General features: G+C 43.5%; 1 protein-coding gene across 1 annotated transcript in view; it reads left to right on the forward strand.

Annotated features, from left to right (window-relative positions):
* LOC133507006 (dihydropyridine-sensitive L-type skeletal muscle calcium channel subunit alpha-1-like) overlaps positions 1-24,102 on the forward strand; it is a 75,210-nt gene extending 51,108 nt beyond the window's left edge. Inside the window, exons 35-42 of the mRNA XM_061831516.1 lie at positions 640-767; positions 2,032-2,128; positions 12,972-13,074; positions 17,399-17,500; positions 18,077-18,207; positions 18,707-18,829; positions 20,299-20,425; positions 23,293-24,102. Of these exons, the coding sequence (XP_061687500.1) occupies positions 640-767; positions 2,032-2,128; positions 12,972-13,074; positions 17,399-17,500; positions 18,077-18,207; positions 18,707-18,829; positions 20,299-20,425; positions 23,293-23,582 (1,101 nt within the window). The 3' untranslated portion in view covers positions 23,583-24,102. The remainder of the gene's footprint in view (positions 1-639; positions 768-2,031; positions 2,129-12,971; positions 13,075-17,398; positions 17,501-18,076; positions 18,208-18,706; positions 18,830-20,298; positions 20,426-23,292) is intronic.
* The last annotated feature ends 399 nt before the right edge of the window (positions 24,103-24,501 follow it).

Here is a 24,501-nt window from a genome sequence, read left to right on the forward strand (position 1 = left end):
ACATTATTTATCAATAAAAAAAAAGTACATGTTAAGTTTGCTTAAAAGGCGGGACTTGTGACGTCCTATATTTTGGCCATTTAGACATCTATAGAGTGAGTGACTCCCTAACATGGATTTAGGGTAAAAAAAAATTCCATTTCATTTAAGAAAAACACCATGGTTTTGTCACAAAAGGCCCCTCTGACAACTGCATCTGCTTGACCAAGTTTGTTTTTTTTATCTGCTTTGTCCATACTTTCTTCTAATTGGTTTCCTCCATGTAGAAGACCCACATGAAAGAGTAGGTTTCTGTTGTGTTCACAAAACTGGGTCGGGAGTGAAATGGGAAGGCAGAGAACTTTGCTAGTGATATGCTTGAGAAATTCAAACGGCCTAATTTCAGGTGTTTCAGCAGGAGACTGTTTGACATTCAGGAATGTATGGGTTGTTTTAATTCATATTTTACATTTACTGAGGCGCCCCAGACAAAATATTTCACGCCAAACATGAGAGAAATACCTTTAAAGTTCTCTCACAGATATGCCTAATTGTTTTTGTTTCCTTTTTTTCTGAATAGAAAAACAATATATAACTTTATTTTAAAATCACTTACTCACTCACCAATTCTAATGTTAGTATTGCTCACATCATCAACAGATTATAAACCTGTTTGTGGCTGTCATTATGGATAACTTTGACTATCTGACCCGTGATTGGTCCATTCTGGGCCCTCAGCACTTGGATGAGTTCAAGAAAATATGGGCAGAATATGATCCAGAGGCCACGTAAGTATTTGCAGTTCCCCATTAATTAGTTTATTTATTCATCCATCAATCCATCCAAACATCAAATTTCCCAAACCACTAACCTCACTAGGGTCGCCGGCACGCTGGAGCCTATCCCATCTGACTCTGGGCAAGAGTCGTTTGGAACGATAACTGATATTTGAAAACTAGATTTTGTATTTCTTTGGATTGTCTCTGAGTGTTATTAAAATTGTTTTTGTTTTATAATTTGAAAAGGGTAGCTCTAAAAATGGGTTAGAGCATTGGCCTGACAGTTCTGAGGACTAGGGTTGAAATGCCGGCCCCACCTGTGTGGACTTTGCATGTTCTCCCTGTGGCTGTGTGGGTTTTCTCCGGGTATTCTGCTTTCCTCACACATTCACAAAAAATGCATTAATTGGAGATTTTAAATTGCCCTGAGGTTCCTGGACTTAAAAAAGGGTGGTTGCACTAGACCAGCGGCCGGCAACTTTTAACACCCAAAGAGCCATTTGACCTGGTTTCCACGGAAAAGACAACAGTGAGTGCAACTGGTGTCTGTCTCTATGTGCCCTGCTATTGGCTGGAAACCAGTTCAGGGTGTACCCCGGCTCCTTACCGATTATGCTTGGATAGGCTCCAGCACTCCCATGACCCTTGTGAGGATAAGTGGTTTGGAAATTGAATTAATAATTTGAAACCTTTGTGTGTGATAAATATGGCAATGTAACTACCACACTCCTTTTGCTTTTCTTCATTTACACTCTCCCCTTGCAGATATTAGATGGAACATAATTTCATTCATACCCTTGTGTTCCTTTGCAGCAGGAATTGGCTTTAAGGTTGATAAAAGTAGTAACTACACACCCACAGAAACAAACAGGGAAAGAGCTACGATTTTAGACTTTTTTATGGTATTTCATTTGATGGATTGATTCAAGCGGTAGAGTTGAATTTGTACATCCACCTCATCGTTGAGTTATGAGTTTGAATCCAAACTCAGGCCTTCAAGAGTGGAGTTGGCATGTTCTCCCCATGTCTGTATGGGTTTTCACTAGGTACTCCGGCTTCCTCCCAAATTCCAAAAATATGTATGTTAGGTTCATTAAAAACCCTGTATTGTCCTATGGTGTGAATGTGTGAAAACTTACCCATATGTGCCATGTGATAAACTGGTAGCCAATTGAAAGTTAAGGGGATATGCGGTATAAAAGATGGATTAAATGATAAATCGACTCATATTTAAACTTGCCCTTCTTTTTTTTCTTTCTTATTTTTATCCTAGGGGGCGTATTAAGCATCTTGATGTTGTGACACTTCTACGGCGAATACCCCCTCCTTTGGGTTTTGGCAAGTTTTGTCCTCATCGTATTGCCTGCAAGGTACAGACATTGAACAAACACGCACAGCCCCTACTATAGTTTTATGTAAATACCTCCTCGTTCTGTTTTTTAATACATATACAGTACTTCTCAGAATTATAAGCCTTTACTTGCATCATCGTGCTTCATGTGTTCTGGTAGTGCTGTGAACGTGCAAATACAAATGCACACGCACACACAGACAGTTTAATGATGGGTGTCTTACTCTTACCCTCATGTGTCAGATCTAGTGCCCTGAGATTGACTGGTGACCAGTCCAGGGTCGAGTGTCCATTATGGTTGTCATATTCAAATCTTACGATAATTGATTATCCTATTGATTATTCAAGGTTCGAGATGATTTTTTTGTCAATTCTTATATATGCATACCAGATACAGTGGCTTGAAATTAATGATCACTTCAACCAAATGCACATTTTTCGTTTCTTGTCACTTTCCCATCAGGACTGTTGGGTTTGTGTTGGACCATCATTACGCTGCTTTTACACTGCAATAGTGGGAAATTAATCTATCATAAGCATAATAACAAATGCAGATTTATTTTTTTAGAATGCTTATTGCTATTACGTTTTGCTCATCAGAATTGTCAGCACCTATCACCGCTCAAGAAGTTTGGAACAACGTTAACTGATCAGTGATCCGATCACAAGATGAAGCAATATGTCTATTTAAATTACTTGTTCATTTATTCTATATACTTTTATGCTGTATTCTGAGTATCTTCGAAAGTATTCTATATTGAGGTCTTCTTCTTTTCCCTTGGGCTTGTCCCTGTAGGGGTCGCCACACTGTGTCATTTTTTTCCATCTAAGCCTATCTCGTGCATCTTATTCTCTAACACCCACTGCCCTCATGTCTTCCCCCACAACATCCATCAATCTTCTTTTTGGTCTTCCTCTCACTCTTTTGCCTTCCAATTCCATCCTCAGCACCCTTCTACCAATATACTCACTCTCTCGCCTCTGGACATGTCCAAACCACCGAAGTCTTCTATCTCGAACTTTGTCTACAAAACATCAACTTTAGCTGTCCCATAATGATATAATTTCTAATTCCATCCAACCTGCTCACTCCTAGGGAGAACTTCAACATCTTCATCTCTGCCACCTCCAGTTCTGCTTCCTGTTGTCTCTTCACCACCACCAAGTTATTTTAAGGTCTTGAGATTCCATCCTTAATCACACCCGCAACTTTATCTGCGAGTGTGACTGACCACACCCATACGTTTTTCAAATATAAGTGACTGGAACTAGTACACTTTTCCCCCCATTCTTCAGGCATCTTTTTGCCCGCTAGTATTCTGTTGAATAAGTTGGTCGAAAATTCCACAGTCACCTCTCCAAATTGCTTCCATACCTCCCCAGGTATCTCATTAGGACGAACTGCCTTTATAATTTTCATCCTCTTTAGTGCTTTTTTTACTTCCCCCTTACTAATCATTGCCACTTCCTGGTCCTTCACACTTGGCTCTTCGACTATTCCTTCTCTCTCATTTTCTTCATTCATCAACTTCTCAAACTATTCTTTCCATCTATTTAGCACACTACTGGCAAAAGTCAACACATTTCCACCTCTATCCTTAATCACCCGTACCTGCTGAACATCTTTCCTATTTCTATTCCTCTGTCTGGCCAACCTGTGGAGATCCTTTTCTCCTTCTTTCCTTTCCAACTTGGTGTACGTGTCGTCATATGCCTTTTGTTTAGCCTTTGCCACCTCTACATTTGCTCTACGTTGCATCTCAATGTATTCCTTTCGCCTCTGCTCAGTCCTCTCAGTAAGTCTCCTTTTCCCCTTTTGTACCAGAAGACAGACACACCAAGTACTCTCCTGCCTGTCTCTCTGATCACCTTGGCTGTCGTAGTCTAGTCTTCTGGGACCTCCTCCTGTCCATCGAGAGCCTGTCTCATCTCTTTCTGAAAGGCTACACAACAATCTTCCTTTCTCAGATAGCATTACATGGTTCTCTGCTCTTCGTTCCCACCTGCAGAGTTATCCTACACACCACCATATGCTGTTGAGCTAGACTCTCTCCGACCACAACCTTAAAGTCAGAAACCTCCTTCAGATTACATCATCTGCACAAAATATAATCCACCTGTGTGCTTCTACCGCTGCTCTTGTAAATCACTCTATGTTCCTGCCTCTTCTGGAAAAGTGTTCCCTACTGCCATTTCCATCCTTTTTTGCAAAGTCCACCACCATCTGTCCCTCAAAGTTCCTTTGCTGGATGCTGTACTTACCCATCATTTCTTCATCGCCCCTGTTTAATTCACCAAGATGTCCATTACAATCTGCACCAATCACAACTCTTTCTCTTCTGGGATGCTCAAAACTACATCATCTAGTTCCTTCCAGAATTTCTCTTTCAACTCTAGGTCACATCCTACCTGCGGGGTATTGCCGCTAATCTCATTATACTTCAAACCCTCAATTTCAAATTTCAGCCTCATCACTCAGTCTGATACTCTTTTCACCTCCAAGACATTGTTAGGCAGGTCTTCCTTAAAAATAACCCCTAATTTATTTCTCTTCCAATTTACTCCATCATAAAATAATTTAAACCCTGCCTCTAAGCTTCTAGACTTACTATCTTTCCACCTACTCTCTTGGATGCACAATATATCAACGCTTCTCCTAATCATCATGTCAACAGACTCCTGAGTTTTTCCTGTCATAATCCCAATATTCAAAATCCATAATCCAGTTTCCTCCTCTTCTTTGTCTTCGACCCTTAATAGCTAAATTTCAACCGGCACCCTGCAGGTTAACGATGCCGGGGGCAGGCGTAGTTAACCTGGGCCACAACTGATCCGGTATGGTATTCTTTAGATGAACGCACATATTTGTTTGGCACAGTTTTGCACTGGCTACCCTTCCTAATGCAACCCCCTTTTATCTTAACATTTATCTGGGCTTGGGACCAGCCTACAGATTGCACTGGCTTGTGCCTCCATAGGTCTGCATTAAAAGTATTCTTTAAATAAAATTCTAGAAATATATCTATATATCTATAAATATATCGATAAATAAATTAGCCAACATTTTCTTCAACTAAATCACAACAAAACTGAGACCATTTTTTTTTTGCAATAAAGAAAAGAGAATTGCTGTTATTAAACACCTGGACTCTCTATCTTTAAAAACCAAAGCCCAAGTCCGAAAACGTGTTGTTCTGATTTATTCTGACCTGACTTTGAACAATCATATCAAATCAATCACAAAATCTGCCTTCTACAATCTGAACAACAGTCTTGTATGTGTCAAGCAGACCAGGAAAACCTCGTCCATGGTTTTATCTCAAGTGGACTTGACTACTGTAATGGTCTTCCGACTGCACTCCCAAAAAAAAAAAAAAAAAGAGTATTAAACAGCTGCAGCTCATTTAGAACGCTGCAGCTCGCGTTCTGACCATAACAAAGCGGTCAGAGCATATTACCAATCCTAAAGTCCTTGCACTGGCTTCCAGTCAGTATTAGAATACATTTTAAAATTCTGCTACTTGTCAATAAATCACTAAATGATTTAGGTCCTGAATACATGAAAGAAATGCTTATGGAATACAAACCCAGTAGAGCTCTGAGATCGACTGACTCAGGTCAAATAGTGGGGCACAGAGTCCAAAGCAAACATGGTAAAGCAGCATTTAGCTACTATGCTGTACACAAATAAATTTACTTTGCTTTGGTTTGCTTGTATACAGGTAATTTATTTTATTCAATCACTCTGTGTGCAACACTCTGCATTTTACCCCTTCGAATATTTATGTCTGTCATGACAGAGAGGCTTTAATGATAACATCCCAACAAGGTGCCTGACATCAAATAAACCAAGTTCAGCAATATCTGAGCAATGCGACCACAAGATGCAGCAATAATAGCGAATTCACTCATTCAACTTTTTTTTTTCAGGACAGAATATATTTTTTGTAGAAGGGTCTATCTTCATCACATATGAAGGACATCCATGCAAATCAGTTACCTTTTGGTGAAATTCGCCATTCTAAACTCAAAATAGGCCATTTATGTGAATTGTATACATCCAGTGAGATTTCTTATGAGGTTGTGGGGAGTCGCCATCTCGCTGTCATCATAGGCTGTTCCGTATTCCTTGAACACTGACGACTAGATCTATTCTACACATCCACAACCTACACACACACACAATACTGTCATGGCCCTGCCAGTCCCTGTCCTGGCTGTACCGGTCCCCGAGGCGGCACGCACCTGCCGCAATCGGCGGAGGCGCACACTTCTCTAGTAATTATGTCCCAGTTATATAGAACTATGTGTATGGTCTGGCCTTTGCCAGATTGTTGCTTCATGCCTCATTCCCGCACTCTCGTAATCCTGTTCCTGATCTCCAGTGTACCGACTCCTTCCTGCCCAGTGACCTGCCTCCTATGCCTGACATTCTTGTTACTGCCTGCTTGATCCTTGACACTGGACCGAATAAACACTTTTCCCAAACTGCTTCTGCGTCTCCAGAGTCATGCATTTGGGTCGAACCCCATGTTCTGGTCGTGACAAAACGATATGGCCAAAACATGGACCCAGCCGACTCAGCTGCGTTCCGCCAGTCCCTGCAGCTCCAGGGCAGACGTATCACAGAACAGGAAGCCACTCTCCAGGCAACTAATCACCAGTTACGGGAGATGTTTGCTTGGCTGGACGCGTGATTTGTGTCCATGTCCAGCGCACCCGACACCAGTCCGCCGACAGCTGCCGCCACCCCAAGCCCAAGCCTCTTCGTGCCCGGTCTCGCTCCAGCAGGGGAAATGCTGCGTTGCGGATTACATCATTTAGTTCGGCATACGAGCAGCGGAGAGCCGGTGGTACAACGGAGCGCTCCTCGACGCATTCTTTCAGGGTCTCTTGTCCAGAATCCAAAATCACCTCGTCGCAGTGGAACTGCCAACAGACCTAAACTCGCTCATTGCGCTTGCCCTGAGTGTCAACCAGAGGCTCGCAATACAGAATACTACAGAATTACATCATGGACAGCCCAACATGGTCCCTGCTTCAGGTGACTTTAAGCGCAGGAGAACGTTCATACACGGCTACGGCATTCATTGATTATGGGTCTGACGCCAATCTCCTGAACCTGCGAGTAATTTACTTATTGGGTTTGACAATTTTAGAACGCAGCATCTCCGATGCGCTTATGCAGCCAATAGCAAATTTCTGTGACAAATTACTTACCGCACTCAGACTTTAAACATGACGTTCCCAGATGGACACACTGAACGCTTGAGTTTTCACGTGTTCAATTCACGAAGCAGTGACATCATCGTGGGGAGTTCCTGTCTCAGGCAACATAACCCGCTCATTGACTGGCCATCCAGACAAATGAAGTCGTGGGGTTTGAAATGCGGAGGCGCGTGATTTGTGTGCTTTCCCAAACTGCCTCTGCATCTCCCGAGTTGTGCATTTGGGTCCAACCCTTTGTTCTGGTCGTGACACAATACTATCTACAATAACTCCTTCCAATGTACAATACGCACCACCAATGTGCTGCTATCCATATGCTCAAAATATTAGGAATTATCTGTATTTCTATTTTGCTAGGTTTGTACTTTTATTGTTTTTTAAAAACATGTGTTTGCAACAATCATTAATGCTAATCTTTGTGGATGTGCTGATGTAGCAGTAATATATATTTCGGGACAGGCCACAGGACATGCTTGTCCTGGTCACTGTAATTGTCAGAACAGTATCCCTCAAACAACTAAAATAAATACTCAATGATGGTATAACATTTTCTTAATACTGTAAATAAATAATTTAACACAGTTAACTTTATTTAGAAACTTTTTTTTGCATTAAATGTGTGCATAAAATATTTGTGCATAGTGCAGTTCATCCAATACATTACACACCCTTGGCCAAGCGCTCAAAAGAGGCTTCTGCCACCTCTTCAATATGAAAAAGATCCATAGTTGCTATGTTTGGTGCATCGTTGTGGAACTCATCATTGATGACTTGGTCCAGTTCTAATGCCTCCTGCATTGCATCATGAAGTGATCCCATTTTAATCCACAGCATATCATCCTCTGTGTCATCCATGGCATTCGTCTCATTATTATCAGTGCTTTGAGGCGAAACTCCACAGTTCTAATAGCGTAGTCTCTTGCCCACCGTTCAGCGACAATCTGTTGCAGTTTTTCTATGGCATCAGTTTGCAATTAAAACAAAAAGAGCTCAAACTAAAGTGAAGAAAATAATTATTTGAACACCCTGCTATATTGCAAGTTCTCCCACTTAGAAATCATGGAAGGGTCTGAAATTTTCAGCGTAGGTGCATGTCCACTGTGAGCGAGATAATCTAAAAAGAAAATCCAGAAATCACAATGTTTCATTTTTTAACAATTTATTTGTGTGATACAGCTGCAAATAAGTATTTGAACACTTTATCAGCGAGAGTTCTATCCCTCAAAGACCTTTTAGTCCGCCTTTAAAAGTCCACCACCACGCCATGTATTATCCTGAATCAGATCCACCTGTGTGAGGTCATTAGCTGCATAAAGACACCTGTCCACCCCATACAATCAGTAAGACTCAAACATTGCCAAGACCAAAGAGCTATCTGCAGACACCAGAGATAAAATTGTACAACTCCACACGGCTGGAAAGGGCTACGGAGAAATTGCCAAGCAGCTTGGTGAAAAAAGGTCCACCGTTGGAGCAATTATTAGAAAATGGAAGCGAAACATGACGGTCAATCTCAATCGGAGTGGAGCCCCATGCAAGATATCACCTTGTGGGGTCTCAATGATCCTTAGAAAGGTGAGGAATCAGCCCAGGACTACACGACAGGACTTGGTCAATGACCTGAAAAGAGCTGGGACCACTGTTTCCAAGGTGACTGTTGGTAATACACTAAGACGTCATGGTTTGAAATCATACATGGCAGGAAGGTTCCCAGCACATGTCAAGGCCTGTCTTAAATTTTCCAATCACCATTTGGATTATACAGAGGAGTCATAATTCCACTAACCGTGTTTGGAGGAAGCCGAATGATGAGTTCCATCTCAAGAACACCATCCCTACTGTGAATCATGGGGGTGGGGGGGGGGCGGTTTAGCATCATGCATTGGGGGTGTTTTTCTGCACATGGGACAGGATGACTGCACTGTGTTAAGGATGGCCGCGGCCATGTATTGTGAGATTTTTGGGAACAACCTCTTTCCCTCAGTCAGAGCATTGAAGATGGGTCGTTGTTGGGTCTTTTGACCAAGGGGTGGCTCCATAAGAAGCATCTCAAGGTTCTGGCGTGGCCTCACCAGTCTCCAGACCGAAACCCAATAGAAAATCTTTGGAGGGAGCTGGAATTCCGTGTTTCTCAGCGACAGCCCAGAAACCTGTCTGATCTAGAGAAGATCTGCGTGAAGGAGTGGGCCAAAATCCCTCCTGCAGTGTGTGCAAACCTGGTGAACAACTGCAGGAAACGTTTCACCTCTGTAATTGAAAATAAAGGCTACTGTACCAAATATTAACATTGGTTTTTTCAGGTGTTTAAATACTTATTTGTAGCTGTATCACTGAAAAAAATTATGAAAAAATCATACAGTGTGATTTCTGGATTTTTCTTTTTAGATAATCTCACTCACAGTGGACATGCACCTGCGATGAAAATTTCAGACCCCTCCATGATTGCTAAACCGGAGAACTTGCAATATAGCAGGGTGTTCAAATACTTATTTTCTTCACTGTATGTATAAATGAGCGTAATGGGCACATTAAAAAAAAGCGAGCATTTTAATTGTGTCTGCCTGCCTGTTTTTTTTTTTTAATGTGCTCATTTCACTTGTTTCTACATAGTTTTGATAGTAACCTGACTTCATTCTGTTCCTCCATCTCTGGTAACTGTGCAACTCTCCCACATCTCAAAACTCTTCCATATGCTTTTTGATTTATTATTTTCTCCATCGTCTTCCTCCACAATCTCACATTCAATTCTTCCAGTTTGAACTGCTGCGCTGCTTCGCGGTTGCCCACTTCTTTGGCAGGTGTGATGACACTTTCCTTTTAAAAGCAGCTCCATAACAAGCCATTATAGTCGACATTTTTTCTCTTAAATTCAAACAAACTCACGGGCAACTGTTCCCGATGTTTGGTGCAGTAGCAACAAATATGTTACTCTAACAATCGTAAAATGGTGAACTCCGCAAGCAGGATAGGAACGTCAGGCTGGTGGCATACATTATAGATATAAAAGTGTAAGGTAAGAATATCATTGTTAGAGTTATCGTTAATATATTTGTTGTGGACTTGCAACAAAGCCAAAGTATCATCCTTGCTTCGAAGAGTGTTGTTTACAGGATGAGCTCCTACACACAGATTCAACAGTATCTTCCTAGAAGTGGTCAAGGACAACTCCATCATAACCGAAGAATGTGCCACATCATCACCAAAAACTGTACCTTTGTTCATTTCATCTGCTCACCCCTCCTTTTGACCTTGTGTGTTTTCTAATTAAAAAAAAAAAAAAAAAAGAGGCTGGTTCAGAAAGTGTTTGGAGACTGTAACTGGCCTGTCTCTCACGTCCTCCTGAACAGAAGAAAGATGACTTCTTGTCCGTTATTTGTGCAATTATTCCAGCAAGTTAGGTGATAAACCTAACAATTATATTGAGATGTAAATGTATACCTTTTTTTTTACCACCCTATGTACATGTATCCAATGTTATTTTATTTTTATTTTTAATCTGTACCTAAATATAATGCTCCCTATTCACTTTTTGAAAATATTTTTGGAAAAACTTTCACATTATACACGAGAAATTATGGTACTTCTCTGCCACACCAGACTTATCCATGCAGTACCACAGTTCGTCTCTTACTACTCTGTTGTAGGCTTTTTTTTTTAGATCCGAAAAGACACAATGTAGCTCCTTCTTATCTTATCTCTACTTTTCCATTAACATCCTCCAGGCAAAAAATGCATCTATGGTACGATTACTGTGGTAATATGACTAGACTAGCCTCCACTACTCTTTCTCATAACTTCATTGTGTGGTTTATCAACTTTATTCCTCGATAGTTCCCACATCTCTGCACCTTACCTTTGTTCTGTAAAATGAGAACTAGCATTTTCATCCCCTCTTCAGGCATCTTTTGACCTACTACTATTCTGTTGAACAACTTGGTCAAAAACTCCACAGTTACCTCTCCAAAATGCTTGCATATCTCCATGGGTATGTCATCAAATCAAATCAAAAGTCTTTAGGAAAAACATTTTTTATTTTTCATCCTCTTTAGCGCCTTTCTAACTTCCCTCTTACTAATCAATGCCACTTCCTTGTCAACCACACATGCCCCTTCTGCTCTTCCTTCTCTCATTTTCTACATTCATCAACTTCTCAAAGTTTTCTTTCGATCTATTCAGGACACTACTCGGACCAGTCAACACATTTCCATCTCTATCCTTAATCCCCCTTACCTGCTCCACATCCTTCCCACATCTATCCCTCTGTTTGGCCAACCTGTAGAGATCGTTTTTGCCTTGTTTTTTTCCAACCTGGTGTCCATGTCATCATATGCCTCTTGTTTGGCCTTCGCCACCTCTGCCTTTCCCCTGTCGCATCACAATGTATTCCTTTTTCCTCTCCTTAGTCCTCTCAGTGTCCAACTTCTTCTTTGCTAAGCTCTTTCCTTTTATGACTTCCTGTACTTTTCCTGCAAAATTCCCTTCCTGTATGCTGTACTTTAACAATAATGTCTTTATCACCATGGTTTCCTTCACCAACATTTGCATTACAATCTGGACCAATCACCACTCTCTCTGTCTGTGATGCTTAAAACTACCTCATCTCGTTCCTTCCAGAATTTTTATTTCGCCTCTAGGTGACATCCATACTTAGCCAACTGATCACATTATGCATAACACCCACAATTTCAAGTTTCAACCTTATCATATGATCTGATACTCTTTTCACTTTCAAAACATTCGAAGATAACTCTTCCTTTAAAATAAGCCCTACTCCATTTCTCTTCCCATCTACTCCATGGTAAAATAATTTAAACCCTGCTCCTAAACTTTAGCCATACTACCTTACCGCTTGCTCTCTTGTATGCAGAATATATCAACCTTTCTTCTAATCATCATGTGAACCAACTTCTGAGCTTTTCCTGTCACAGTTTCAACATTCAAAGTCCCATACTGGGCTTTCCACTTGTCTTTCTGCCAAAGAATTCACTATCCTTTTCTTGCTCATCTTTGACCCTCAGTAGCTTAATATCCACCGAGTCCCTGCAGGTTAAGGGTGCCGGGGACAAATGTTGCCAACCCGGGCCATGACTAATCCAGTAAGGGATTCTTTAGATAAATCCTCATATATATATTTTTTAGCCGGTCTTGAAACCAGTTTACAGATTGCTCTGGCTTGTACCCCCATAAGGCTATATTTGCCCCCATTGGTCTGCATTTGCTCCCATGGGCCTGCATTGTGTCACATCAAAGAATGAAATAATTTAAAATTCAGATATTAATATTTTCCTGAAGATGCAATTGGGATTAAACTTTGAAATTTGTAATAGAGAAAAATAAACCGAAACAGACTATTTTAGTGATTTATTTTCCAGAATGAGAGTGCTTAAAGAGGAGGGTGATATTCATGTGGCACAGCTTGAATCAGGCATCAGTTGCAGGTCGAGATGGACCTCTCTGAAGTTGGAGGCCAGGACCAATAAAAGCAAAAGAATTTGGCAAATTCAATTTGAATCTTAAATTTATACATCAACATGTAATTGAGCGGTGTAAATAAATGTTTTTCTCTGTTTGAAGAAAACCAGAAAACTATTTTAAAAGTGGTTATCTATTTGCTTTGTTTCCTTTTGCTGCAGAGGCTAGTCTCCATGAACATGCCGCTCAACAGTGACGGAACTGTTACCTTCAATGCGACTCTGTTTGCCCTGGTTAGAACTGCACTGAAAATAAAAACAGAAGGTTGGCAATGTTTTCTTTTTTTTCCCAATTTGGGCAACGTTTATGGGAATACAGTAATATTTTTAAAACACTATCTTTTGCTTGTTTAAATTAATATTATGGTCACAACATTACCTCAAGTTGCAATGCTGTTAAAAAGTGCAAAGTGCCTGATTGAAATGATTAAATCTAGCAGTAGCCAGGCATGGTGGTGCGGCTCATTAGGGCGTTAGCCTCACAGTTCTGAAGACCAACCTGTGCGGAGTTTGGATGTTCTCCCTGTCCCTGTGTGGGTTTTCTCTAGACACTCCGGTTTCCTCCCTCTTTTCAAAAACTTGCATTAATTGGAGACTCTAATTTGCCTTAGGTGTGATTGTGAGTGTGAATGGTTGGTTGTCTCGATGTGCCCTGTGATTGGCTGTTCAGGACCCCACCTCCTGCCCGAAGATGGGATAGGCTCCAGCACACCCAGGACCCTCGTGAGGATAAGCGGCTCAGAAAAAAGATGAGTGGATGGATAGCAGTAGCCATTCTTCACTAATTATTGAATGGATCATATTCTAAAATGCTGTACTGAACCAAGACAAATAAATACCGTTCATCAAGTACAGGGAGTTCTCAGTTTTAGACGGTATCGACATAAGATGTTTCGACTTTACGACACCCGAGTCTTGTCCGCCATTATGGCCCTGTTTCTGTTTAGCTCATGCATTTGGCTTATCTGTATTTGTGTACTGGTGGTTTATACGCCCGTTTCGTCCACCGTTTTTCACATTATGTCCCAAAGAAGAAAGCATTTTTTTTTTTTTTTTACCGTGGAACCGAGGCTTAACATCATTAAAGAAAAACAAAAGACAAAGCGGGACGACCCCGGCGTGGGGAGAGGGCCAATCCCAAAGGCTGGGCAATGTCCAGGTGAGCGGGCTTGACCCTGTCCACGGAAACAGTCTCGGGTCTACCGCCAATGTCCACGAGCAGGCTCTTATCCCCGCGCTTCAGGACCCTGAAGGGGCCATCCTATGGGGGGGGGGCGCAGCTGAGGCCCAGCATGACCCTCAGGAGCTTATCCAACCAGTTGCCATCTGTCAAGCCGGCGCGCAGGGCTGCTTTCATGGAGCGGTGGAACCGTTGAGACTGTTCGCCTGGGGGTGATAGGCAGTAGTGCGGTGCAGCTATAACCCCCAACTCTCAGCGACTGCGTTCCAGAGTTCGGAGGTAAACTGAGGGCCACGGTCGGAGGAGAGCTCGGACAGGGTCCCGAAGCGCGCAACCCATGTGCCGATAAACACCCGGGCTACATCCAACGATGTCGTCGAGGAGAGGGAAACGGGTTTGGGCCAGTGGGTTGTCCTGTCCACCAGGGTGAGCAAGTAGGGGAAACCGTGCGAGGGAGGAAGCGGGCCCACCAGGTCGACGTTGACGTGGTCGAACCTCCTCTCAGGGACAGCGACAGGATCTAAGGGGGCTTTTGTGTGGCGATGCACCTTAGCACGCTGACGGGCCATGTACGAGTCGACCCAGGCCTGCCCATCCTTCTTAAGCCCACACGAACTTCTGGGCAACCAGCCTCATGGTCCGAGGCCTGGTCTATGCTCATGCGGGAGTAGTCAACACCAGATGCACCGCCCTGGAGAGGCAGTCCACGGCCACATTGGATTTGCCGGCTATGTGTTGGATGTCCGTAGTGTACTCTGAGATGAACGACATTTGAGGTTGCTGGCAGGCGGACCATGGCTCGGCCACCTTCGACAGGGCGAAAGTGAGGGGTTTATGGTCCACATATGCCGTGAACCTACGGCCTTCCAATAGGGAACGGAAGTGGCGGATCTCCAGCCAGAGGCCGAGGAGCTCCCTATTGAATGTGCTGTATTTGCGTTCCCTGAGGAGCAGCTGACGGCTGAAAAAGGCAAGCGGTTGCCAGGCGCCGCCGACCCACTGTTCGAATACAGCCCCAACGGCGTAGTCTGATGCGTCAGTAGTGAGAGCGACGGGGGGCCCATGGGACGGGTGGGCCAGCATAGCGGCCCAACTCAGTGCGGCCTTCATGGCCTTAAAGGCTTCCACTCTCTCAGCCGTCCATTCAATGTCCTAGTTGGGGGCCTTGGCCTTCAGAGCCTCATACAGCAGGCGCATGGTGTGGGATGCCCAGGGGATGAACCGGTGGTGGAAAGTCAACATCTCCAGAAAATCCCGGAGCCCCCGAGCCGAGCGAGGTCGGGAAAAAGCGGAGACGGCCTCCACCTTTGCCAGAAGGGGGGCGGCGCCGTTCTTGTCGATGAGGTGCCCGAGGAACTGCATCAAGGGAACCCGTCTTGGGAACGTCTGAGGGGTGCATGGGGACCTGGTAATAACCGTCCACAAGGTCGACCTTGGAGAACAGGATTTTGCCCGCCATGTGAGCAGAGAAGTCCTGAATGTGTTGAACAGGGTAGCGGTCGGGTGTAGTGGTGTCGTTAAGGTAGTAGTAGTCACCACACGGTCGCCACCCGCCACTCGGTTTAGGATCGATGTGTAGTGGCGAGGCCAACAGGCTATCCAAGCGGTGGGGTCAAGCCATCGGGCTCTAGCGTTATTCGGGGGTCCTTGGTCTCGAAGTGGTGCTCGACCCAATGTTTAGTTGTGGCAGAGGAGAAAGTGGGCCATGTCAAGACAGGGAACTCACCAATTAGGAGCTGATACTTGGTGCCATGAGAGTGAACTGGAGAGACCGCCATAACTCGCCTTATTGTGGACACAGGCACCCGAGGAGAAAGTCCACCAGACGGCCCTTCTTAATGTCCACCAGCAGCCCGAGGGCACGAAAAAAATCAGTGCCGAGGAGAGGGAACAAGACATCGGAAGTGACAAAGTCCCATGTGAAGTGCTGACCCCCGAAACACAAGTCTACATGCCATAAGAGCGGATAGGGGAGCCATTCGCGGACAGTAGGGTTGGCCCCTGAGTCCCGCCAGCGGTGTCATCCGCAGTGGCAGTCAGGACGCTTCTCTGGGCGCCGGTGTCGCAAAGGAATTTGCGCCCGGAAAGGGTGTCCTTGACGAAGACGCCCACGCTCATGGCCGCTGCGGAGCGCGGGCTTTGCCGTTTCCCGACGCGTCGTAGTTGCAACGTGCGCGGCACATCTTCGCTTTCATACCAAAATGGGCATGGAAGTAGCACAAACCTGTGCAAGCGATGGGGCCCCTGTTGGAAGGCACCCCCGCGCCCGGGGGCAAGTAACTGCATGCCGGGGCCAGCACCTCAGGGGATAAGCGCTGAGTAGCCAGGAAGAAAACGGCCTCCTCAGCCAGGGCACGGGGCTCAGTGATAGTAGTGTTAGCGAGCGCTGTCCGAACATGCGGCGGCATCTGTCTAAGAAACAGTTCCATGAAAAGGAAATTGGGCTCTTCCGCGCCCAGCAGATTTAGCATCATTTCCATGAGTTCGCAAGGTTTGCTGTCCCCCAGTCCATTAATAGCCAAAAGACGTCGGGCTCGCTCTGGCCGTGAAAGCTCGAAAACTCTGAGGAGATGAGTCTTGAGCCCAGCATATTTATCTTGGGCAGGGGGAGATGTGATGAAACTCACTGCCCTGGCCTCCGTTGAGCTCCCGAGGGCTGACACAACGTGGTAATAGCGCGCGGTATCATCCGAGATCCTGCAAAGGGCGAATTGAGCCTCCATCTGCGGGAACCACGCTGCCGTGGACGTCTCCCAAAACTTCAGCAATTTGAGGATGGCGGTTGCCATGTTCAGTTCAGCCTCGGAAACGCCAGGACTGACATCGGGGTCACCAGTGTAGCGCAGAAGAAAAGGAGTCTGAGGCGCAATGTCGAACACAGAAACAGACCTCGATTTAATGGTAGACATCAACAGACTAACACTGGAAGTGTAACAAACAATAATGTCCTTGCGGAACCTCGTAACCTAACTCGAGGTCCTGTAGGTGAATTATGTAAACCACCACAATGGCGTATTTTCCTAACTTTGAAAGAGCCAAAGGAGGGGAGGCTGAGGAGGAATTTACCGCTAGCACTTGCGTCCTTAGCAAAAGATGAGAGCAGTTTGACTTCATTTTGCACCATCCTAGCCTCACTTCCCAAATAGTAAGTGAAGCATCGTACATTTTTTACTTTAATGTATTTTAGTGTTTTTATATGAAGTACCAACACCCATCCATTTCTGAGCCGCCTATCCTCACTAGGTATACGGGAATGCTGAAGCCAATCCCAGCGGTCATCATAAAGTTTGACTTTAACGGTGAAATCCGACTTAAGTCGAAATTTGAGTTAAATCGCTACTGTGGGAACGGATCTGAGTCGTAGACCTTTTCTCATCTTACTGATATGACTATCTTTGTTCTTGTCCAGGTAATTTTGAACAAGCCAATGAGGAGCTGAGAGCAATTATTAAGAAGATCTGGAAGCGTACTAGTATGAAACTGCTGGACCAAGTCATTCCACCAATAGGAGGTTAGCATGGATAACAAAGGCCAAAAAGGTTTTGAGTCCCCGCCAAACAAAAAAAAAAAACAGATGTATTTGATATATCACTGTAAATACATTCCATATTGCGTTGTACAGTGAAACTTCAATTTTGAAGTGTTCAGAAAAATATGTCTTCAGTGCCTTACAAATTAATAAGAGAAAAAAATATTGTCAAAATACTATAATGTCAGTTTTTTGGCTTATGTTATCTAATATTTCGGTCCTTTGCCGCTCGTAGATAAATGTGGGTAACCTTGTGGTTGACTGAGCAGAAATGTCAGCTCTGTGCAGCAATTTAGCACCATTTCTTTAAATGCAAATTTTATTGTTGATGATGTTATAACAAAAACAAAATTTTCAAAATAGAATTGCCTCAAAGCAAATTTTCTTCGACACTTTGACGAAAAATATCGTAATCACATATCGAGTTAAACTTCACTTTCAAGGATTTTCAATCCCCCTAAAAGTGTTGTGATTATTGGAATTTTGATCATCTTCAAATAGATCACCGCACCAAGAAATAATTATGTTTTTCTGACTTATTTTTATTTTTTCCATCAGATGATGAAGTGACTGTGGGGAAATTCTATGCAACATTCTTAATCCAAGATTATTTCAGGAAAATGAAAAAAAGAGAGGAGGAATACTATGATTCCCGGCCAGCAAAGAAAACTGCAACGAATGAGATACAGGCAAGTAGTTAATCGAATTGTATGAATTAGTTTTCAGTTACTGTGTTTAATTTAAACTCTAAGAAATAAACAGTATAGTATTTTTACTTTCTCCTTTCATATCACTCTTTTTTGATCACTGAAAAATGGGACCACCTTGCCACTCCACTAAAACCTCATATTTTTTGTTCTGTTCACTACTAACGCAAAAACATGCATTAATTGTCCACTCTAAATTGCCCCTAGGTGTGATTGTGAGTGCGGCTGTTTGTCTCTATGTGCCCTGCGATTGACTAGCAACAAGTTGAAGGTGTACCTTACCCCCTCCCCATTGACAGATGGGATAGGCTCCAGCTCTCCCCACGACCCTTGTCAGGATAAGCGGCTAAGAAAATGGATGTATGGATGGATACATATAATTGCTTTCTTTATATCCATTATAGTCTAGTCCAAGATGTCTAAATGCCAATAGAAGAAATGTACATTGATGTTGTAACTGTGGATACATCTAATCTATCAGGCAGGACTTAGGAACATTGAAGAAGATTCTGGTCCAGAGCTCCATCGAGCTATCTCTGGTGATCTACAAAATGAAAATGAGATGGACAGAGCTATGGATGGAGCTGTAGAAGAAATATTCAGGGTAAGTGAGCAAGATGTTGTTAAAGGGAAATTCCAGTGGTTTGGAGTAACGATGTATCCAATAGGTAATGTAATATGTACCCTTTCTTGATAATGTGATGTTAAATCCTTTCTCATTTAATAGTGTTTTGAGAAGATTTATATTGACAATTACGAATTTTCAGGTGCGCCGCAATTTTTGCCAGTCACATAACCTACGTGTGCGAATGCGACGTGTTATGTGCCATTCCAAACGCTCGATTACATGGGACAGCATTTTGCCAAGTGGTGGTTTCTTGGATTTATCCTCATCTGATGAAGAAATAGCAGTATCGATTGATCGGGAAGACGGAATCATACTTCCATACAGATTTGAACCTGTTGCTGTACATAATGTTGAATATTCAGATGATTCTTCGCGCGGAATGAGGTGGAGTCTAACCAGCTCGCGCCACCGAGCGGTGGGGCCCCGGAGCACTTTTTTATTTCATATATATAAATCCCGCGGCTTTGTTCAATTTAAATTTTGGCCCACTGTGAATTTGAGTTTGACACCCCTACCCTCAGCACAACGTCTTTCCACCCGCATTCCCCCACAAATATATGGAACGCACTTGAATACTCTGCTATGGATTTTGCACCTTGAGTGAGTGTGAGGAGGCGACGGCTGGCTTCTTTACCCTGAATGGGATGGTTCAAAGACTGGAGACTCTGAATTAGTACTTACAGGGGGTTAAAATGATTGTAACTTTTCAGAAAGGAGGGAGACCTATTTCAAAATGGCATATCGCGTTTCGGTGATTTCTTGCATCATCTTGTCCTGACATCCAATGCGGGCAACTTGGAGGGTGCCTCCGTTCTTGAGCACATCTGAGGTTCCTGGGTTCATAATGACCAAAGCATTCTGTCAGAAATGGAGAGAAGCTGGAGGCGGAGGTAAAGGAGGTGGTCCTATGTGCACTGGCAGGCAGTGGCCAGGACAGGCAGCTTGCTTGTGGCAGGAATGACGTAGGTCAAGAACACAGACGAAAGGAGGAGGAAAACACAGGAGTCATTAAAGGGGACAAGGAATAATTTGGCTTAAGTGAGGCAGGTGCGCCGCGTTACCCCTTGAAGAAACTGCAATACTTTGTTCAAGATTTCTAGGAACAGGCAGGCTTATATTAAGGTGGTTAGAAGGCCTGATTGAAGAAGGTCCTGGAAAGAGAGAGGGAAGGGGAAAGAAGACGAGAGGGTTTCACGAGCCACCCGGCTCCAACAGTGATACCACTGGGTAGTTCATGATGTAATATCCAAGAAGTTGTCTATATTTTAGTTTTCAGTGCAGTATGTAATCAGTGAAAGCCCTCTGATTAAATAATGAATATTAGTTAATTACTATTTTAATTGCTTATCTGATTGTGCTTTGGTTTGTTAATTTTGAATGAGCTTTTTGTGGCTTTGTGTGACTTAAACAAAACTGACATTTGCTGGGTAACTTTTCCAAAACAGAGGCAAGGCGGTCTTTTTGGCAACCACTCAGATCCCTTTGTCATGGAGAGTGACGTGAACAGTGGCAACCATGCTACAAGTCTGCGCCCACTACAAATGACAGAGGGAGCCACAAACAATACTAAAGGTGTGTATTTATGCCCGCTCTGTTTGAGTTAACATTTTGGAGCGCAGCACAACTCTCATATTTTCTACATGGTAGTAGAGATGGTAACTTTGATTTATAGTAAAGACACAGTGGCGTGCACCTTCATCCTTTCGAGCATGAATGCCCCCCCGCACACACGCAAACAAAATCACAATTTTTTAATAAGAAACACGTTTGAAATCCAGCAATAAAGAGCCTCATACAGTCACCTTTGTTAGTAATTAGTTGTAAAAATAAATGTGTGAATGAAGGGCCACATTTAGAGTCAGTCCCAAGGCAGTGCGGACGTTTCGTTGATGTTTATTCGTTTTGGTCTGCATCCGAAATTGAGTTAAAATATTTCCCGGCATTTAAAATTGTTTTTTTTTTTTTTTGGGTGATAAAATTAATCTCAACTTTCTTTGGTATGTAGTCAGGATTTTCTTGAAAAATAGCCAGGATAAGAAATTCCTACAGTGATTGATGAAAAGGTAATGGATACTGCAGGAGGTGGGTGAGAAATTGACAGCGCAGTGCTCGGAGTGGACATTAGCGGACTCCCCTCTCTTGTGCACTCTGTAATCGTAAGGCAGATGCTCTAACCAGTCCCCATTGTGCTCGCAATGCATATAGCTATTCTTTTTTTTATATAAATAACTTAATACATCTGGGTCACAGTGGAGCAGCGCTAAAGCATTGGCCTCCCAGTTCTGAGGACCCAGGTTCAATCCCCCGCCTGTGTGGAGTGTGCATGTTCTCCCTGTGCTTGTGTGGGTTTTCTCTGGGCTCTCTGGTTTCTTCCCACATCCCAAAAACATGCAACTTTAATTGGACACTCAAAATTGCCCCTAGGTGTGATTGTGAGTATGGCTTGTCTGTCTTCATGTGCCCTGCAATTGGTCTGGCAACCAATTCAGAGAGTACCCTGCCTCCTGCCCGTTGACAGCTGGGATAGGCTCCAGCACTCCCGCAACCCTTGTGAGGATGAGAGGCTAAGAAAATGGATGGATGTATGGATGAATGGATGGACTTAATACATTTTTAACTGTTACATTTGGTTTTATTGATCAAAAGCTGACACACACTCATATGAGTAAGGGGCACCAAATGTAAAAGGGCAAGTGCCCAGGCTACGAACACCCCCCTGCACTTCATGCCAGTGTGCCACACCCACTATTTTGTAGTTGTGTGAGTTATTCAGAAAATATGTGGTGTCTGAGATAAATCCTGGAAGTCAAGGCAAAAATGTTTAAGGGTTTGATCAATGTACAGTATTTTACAGACGACAAAGTCCCTGTTTTTTTCAGGTGCTGTGAACCCTGCGGCATATTTAACGATGCTGCCAAAATGTTTTTTCTCGTTGTTGTTGCTCGTGGCTATGAGTTCAAAAGTGCAACATAAATTTTGAACAAAATGGTTAAAACATTGCAATTCCCTACTATGCATTTGGGTTTGGGGATGTGCACATGCCTTCAATGTGTAAAAAAAAGAAAACTTTACTTTCACCACACGTAGAAGAAGAATCTATCTTAAGTGTGTGTAGAACAAGAATCTACCTCAATTACCCATTATAAGAAGACAAAGCTACCTCTAGCATGTGTAGATGACGGCGGTAGTTTTGGTGCCCTATAAGCAGGACGCAGCACAGCTGACACGAAGGCAAAAAATGATTTTTAACTTAAAATCTTTCACAATAATTGGTCACATACAAAGGTCTTCCTTTTCTGATGTCTGCCAGTGGTTGTTAAATGTGTGGAGCAGCATGAAATTATCTGCCATCAGCAAAAGATTAAAGGATGTACTGCTATATAAAGAGAAAAGCAAAACTTCAGCGGGAACTCAAAATGAAAATGATGTTGAGAGTGCCAGAGAGACTGAAATTCTGTGTGACAGACACATTCAGAGGCTCTTCAATTCCAATTCTGAAGACGACTTAATTGGTTTCATGGAACAGGAGGATGGATTAAAAACAATTTTTCTGTTGTGTTTGAGCCGTTTTACTGCTGTGTTACAATCACTGTTTGGAAATAAGGCATGTAAATAAAGATTTACAAAGTCTGTGTGAATAGCTAATGTCACACCATACTAGTATGTACAATATATATCCACAGCATATGGTCACCATAGTAACCCTATGAAAAAAAAACACTGCACAGAGTGAACTTGACTATTATATTATTATCCTGTTATGAGCCGGTGCACACTGTCATCCTGATGATATGGAATTAAAGGCCAGCATGTCCAGAGATTAAGATTCTCTGGTGAGTTCTCAAAACACTTATAGTGTAACATTGCTTGAATTCAGGCTGGTTGTCAGGGGTGTGGGCAGGCCACTGCCCGGTGCACAGCTGCCTCCTGCAGCAGCTCCACACCTGCCCCTCATTGTTGTGCCCAGTTCATTTTTGGGGACTGTATTAGTCTGTGAGTATACAAGCTTCTTGTGTATATGCCTCATTGTCATGGCCAGTGCCCCTGTTCCACCACAACAATTCTAATTAAGTCTTATTTTTTGCCTAGTAGTTATCAGACCTCGTTGTCATGTTTTTTTAACCTAGCCTTTTGCCACATGTTTTGTGCCTTTGCCTTTTTTGGACTGCTCACCTGTGTATGACCTCTGCCTGAAATAAAAGCACCCTTGACATCATGTCACTGCCTTGGAGTCCTGGATTTTCTCAGCCCATGCTCATGACAGAACGAACTGGCCATACATGGACCCAGCAGACTTTTGCCCAGTGAATGATTCCTTATTGCTCTCTGTCTCCAAAATTGGAGAGCATGAGGCTGCTTTTGCTACATGGTTTGCAGTTCATGTGGAACTCTAGAGTGAAGATTGATCGACCGAACGCCGCCTTCTGTTTTTCTTCCAGTGGCGTCTGACCCGTGGCGTCCACCTGTCGCTGCTATTTCATCGCTACCTGGCCCGCGGCGACAAATTTTGCACATGCTCTCTGGCGACGGAGTTCAACCAGCGGCCATCTCCTACTCATCCTTCAGCAACACTCTCCAGCAGCGGGACGCGACTTATGGCCTCTCGCTTCTGTTTCGGTGGATTCCAACCTGCAGCCGCTACCTCTCTTTTGCTCCAGCTGCGGTGCCCAGCCTGCAGCTTTCATTACATGCTCTTGTTCCAGCAGTGCCCGGCATGTGCCGTCCATGATGTGCTCATGTCTCATAAGCACCCGACCTGCAACGTCCACCATATGGTCGTTTCAGCGGCGCCCAGCCCGTGCCGTCCAACGCGTGGTCAGATCTCATCAGTGCCGACTTGCTAGTAGAGTTCAACTTTATGCCTCCCACTTCAATCCGCCCAAGCCACGCCAAGGAAAATCTGCCCATGTGTCAACTCGTTTCATACGACCCATGTTTTCCAATCCACCTTCCCAAGTCTCTGTCACTCTACCCCTCTCGTATCCACTCCTACCAACTCTCAATGGCAGCAGGCTGAGCAGGCACCTGCTTGACCCCCAGCCGCCTCTTGACCAGCAACAGCCCTTTCGACCATGCCTTCGCAATGCTAGACCAGCAGGAGAGTCAGCTGCCACTTTTTGACCACACCGAGGCAGTGCTCAACCACAACCTTCCGCTCCTGTCTCGGCAGTGCTTCGTTTGCAGCTTTCACCTGCTCCTGTTTGGTTCCTGCTTTGCCACTCACCCTAACCCTGCTGCTTGGCATCCTAGCCAACCTCCTGAACTACTCAGCCAAGCTCCTCGCTTTGGGTAGCTTGGACGGCCAACAGACAGGCTTTTAGTATTTCAAATTTCAAATGATATTGCACTGTATGCTACTCTAATTGTACTTTTATTTTTTTCATCTGTTTTAAATGTTGGATTATTTTGTTTGTAAATGCTTTTAATCATGTAAATGTCATTGAGTTACCTTGTGTATGAAATATGCAATACAATATGTAATACAAACACATTTGCTTCACTTTTGCTTTCCTTTTTTGTCTGAGGAACTCACTTCTATACGAAAAATGGCATTGGGTAAGATATATATATATATATATATATATAATATATATATATATATATATATATAATATATATATATATATTTACAGTCTCTTTCGTATTTG

This window comes from Syngnathoides biaculeatus, chromosome 10 (genome assembly GCF_019802595.1).
Source record: "Syngnathoides biaculeatus isolate LvHL_M chromosome 10, ASM1980259v1, whole genome shotgun sequence".
Taxonomy (NCBI): Eukaryota; Metazoa; Chordata; class Actinopteri; order Syngnathiformes; family Syngnathidae; genus Syngnathoides; species Syngnathoides biaculeatus.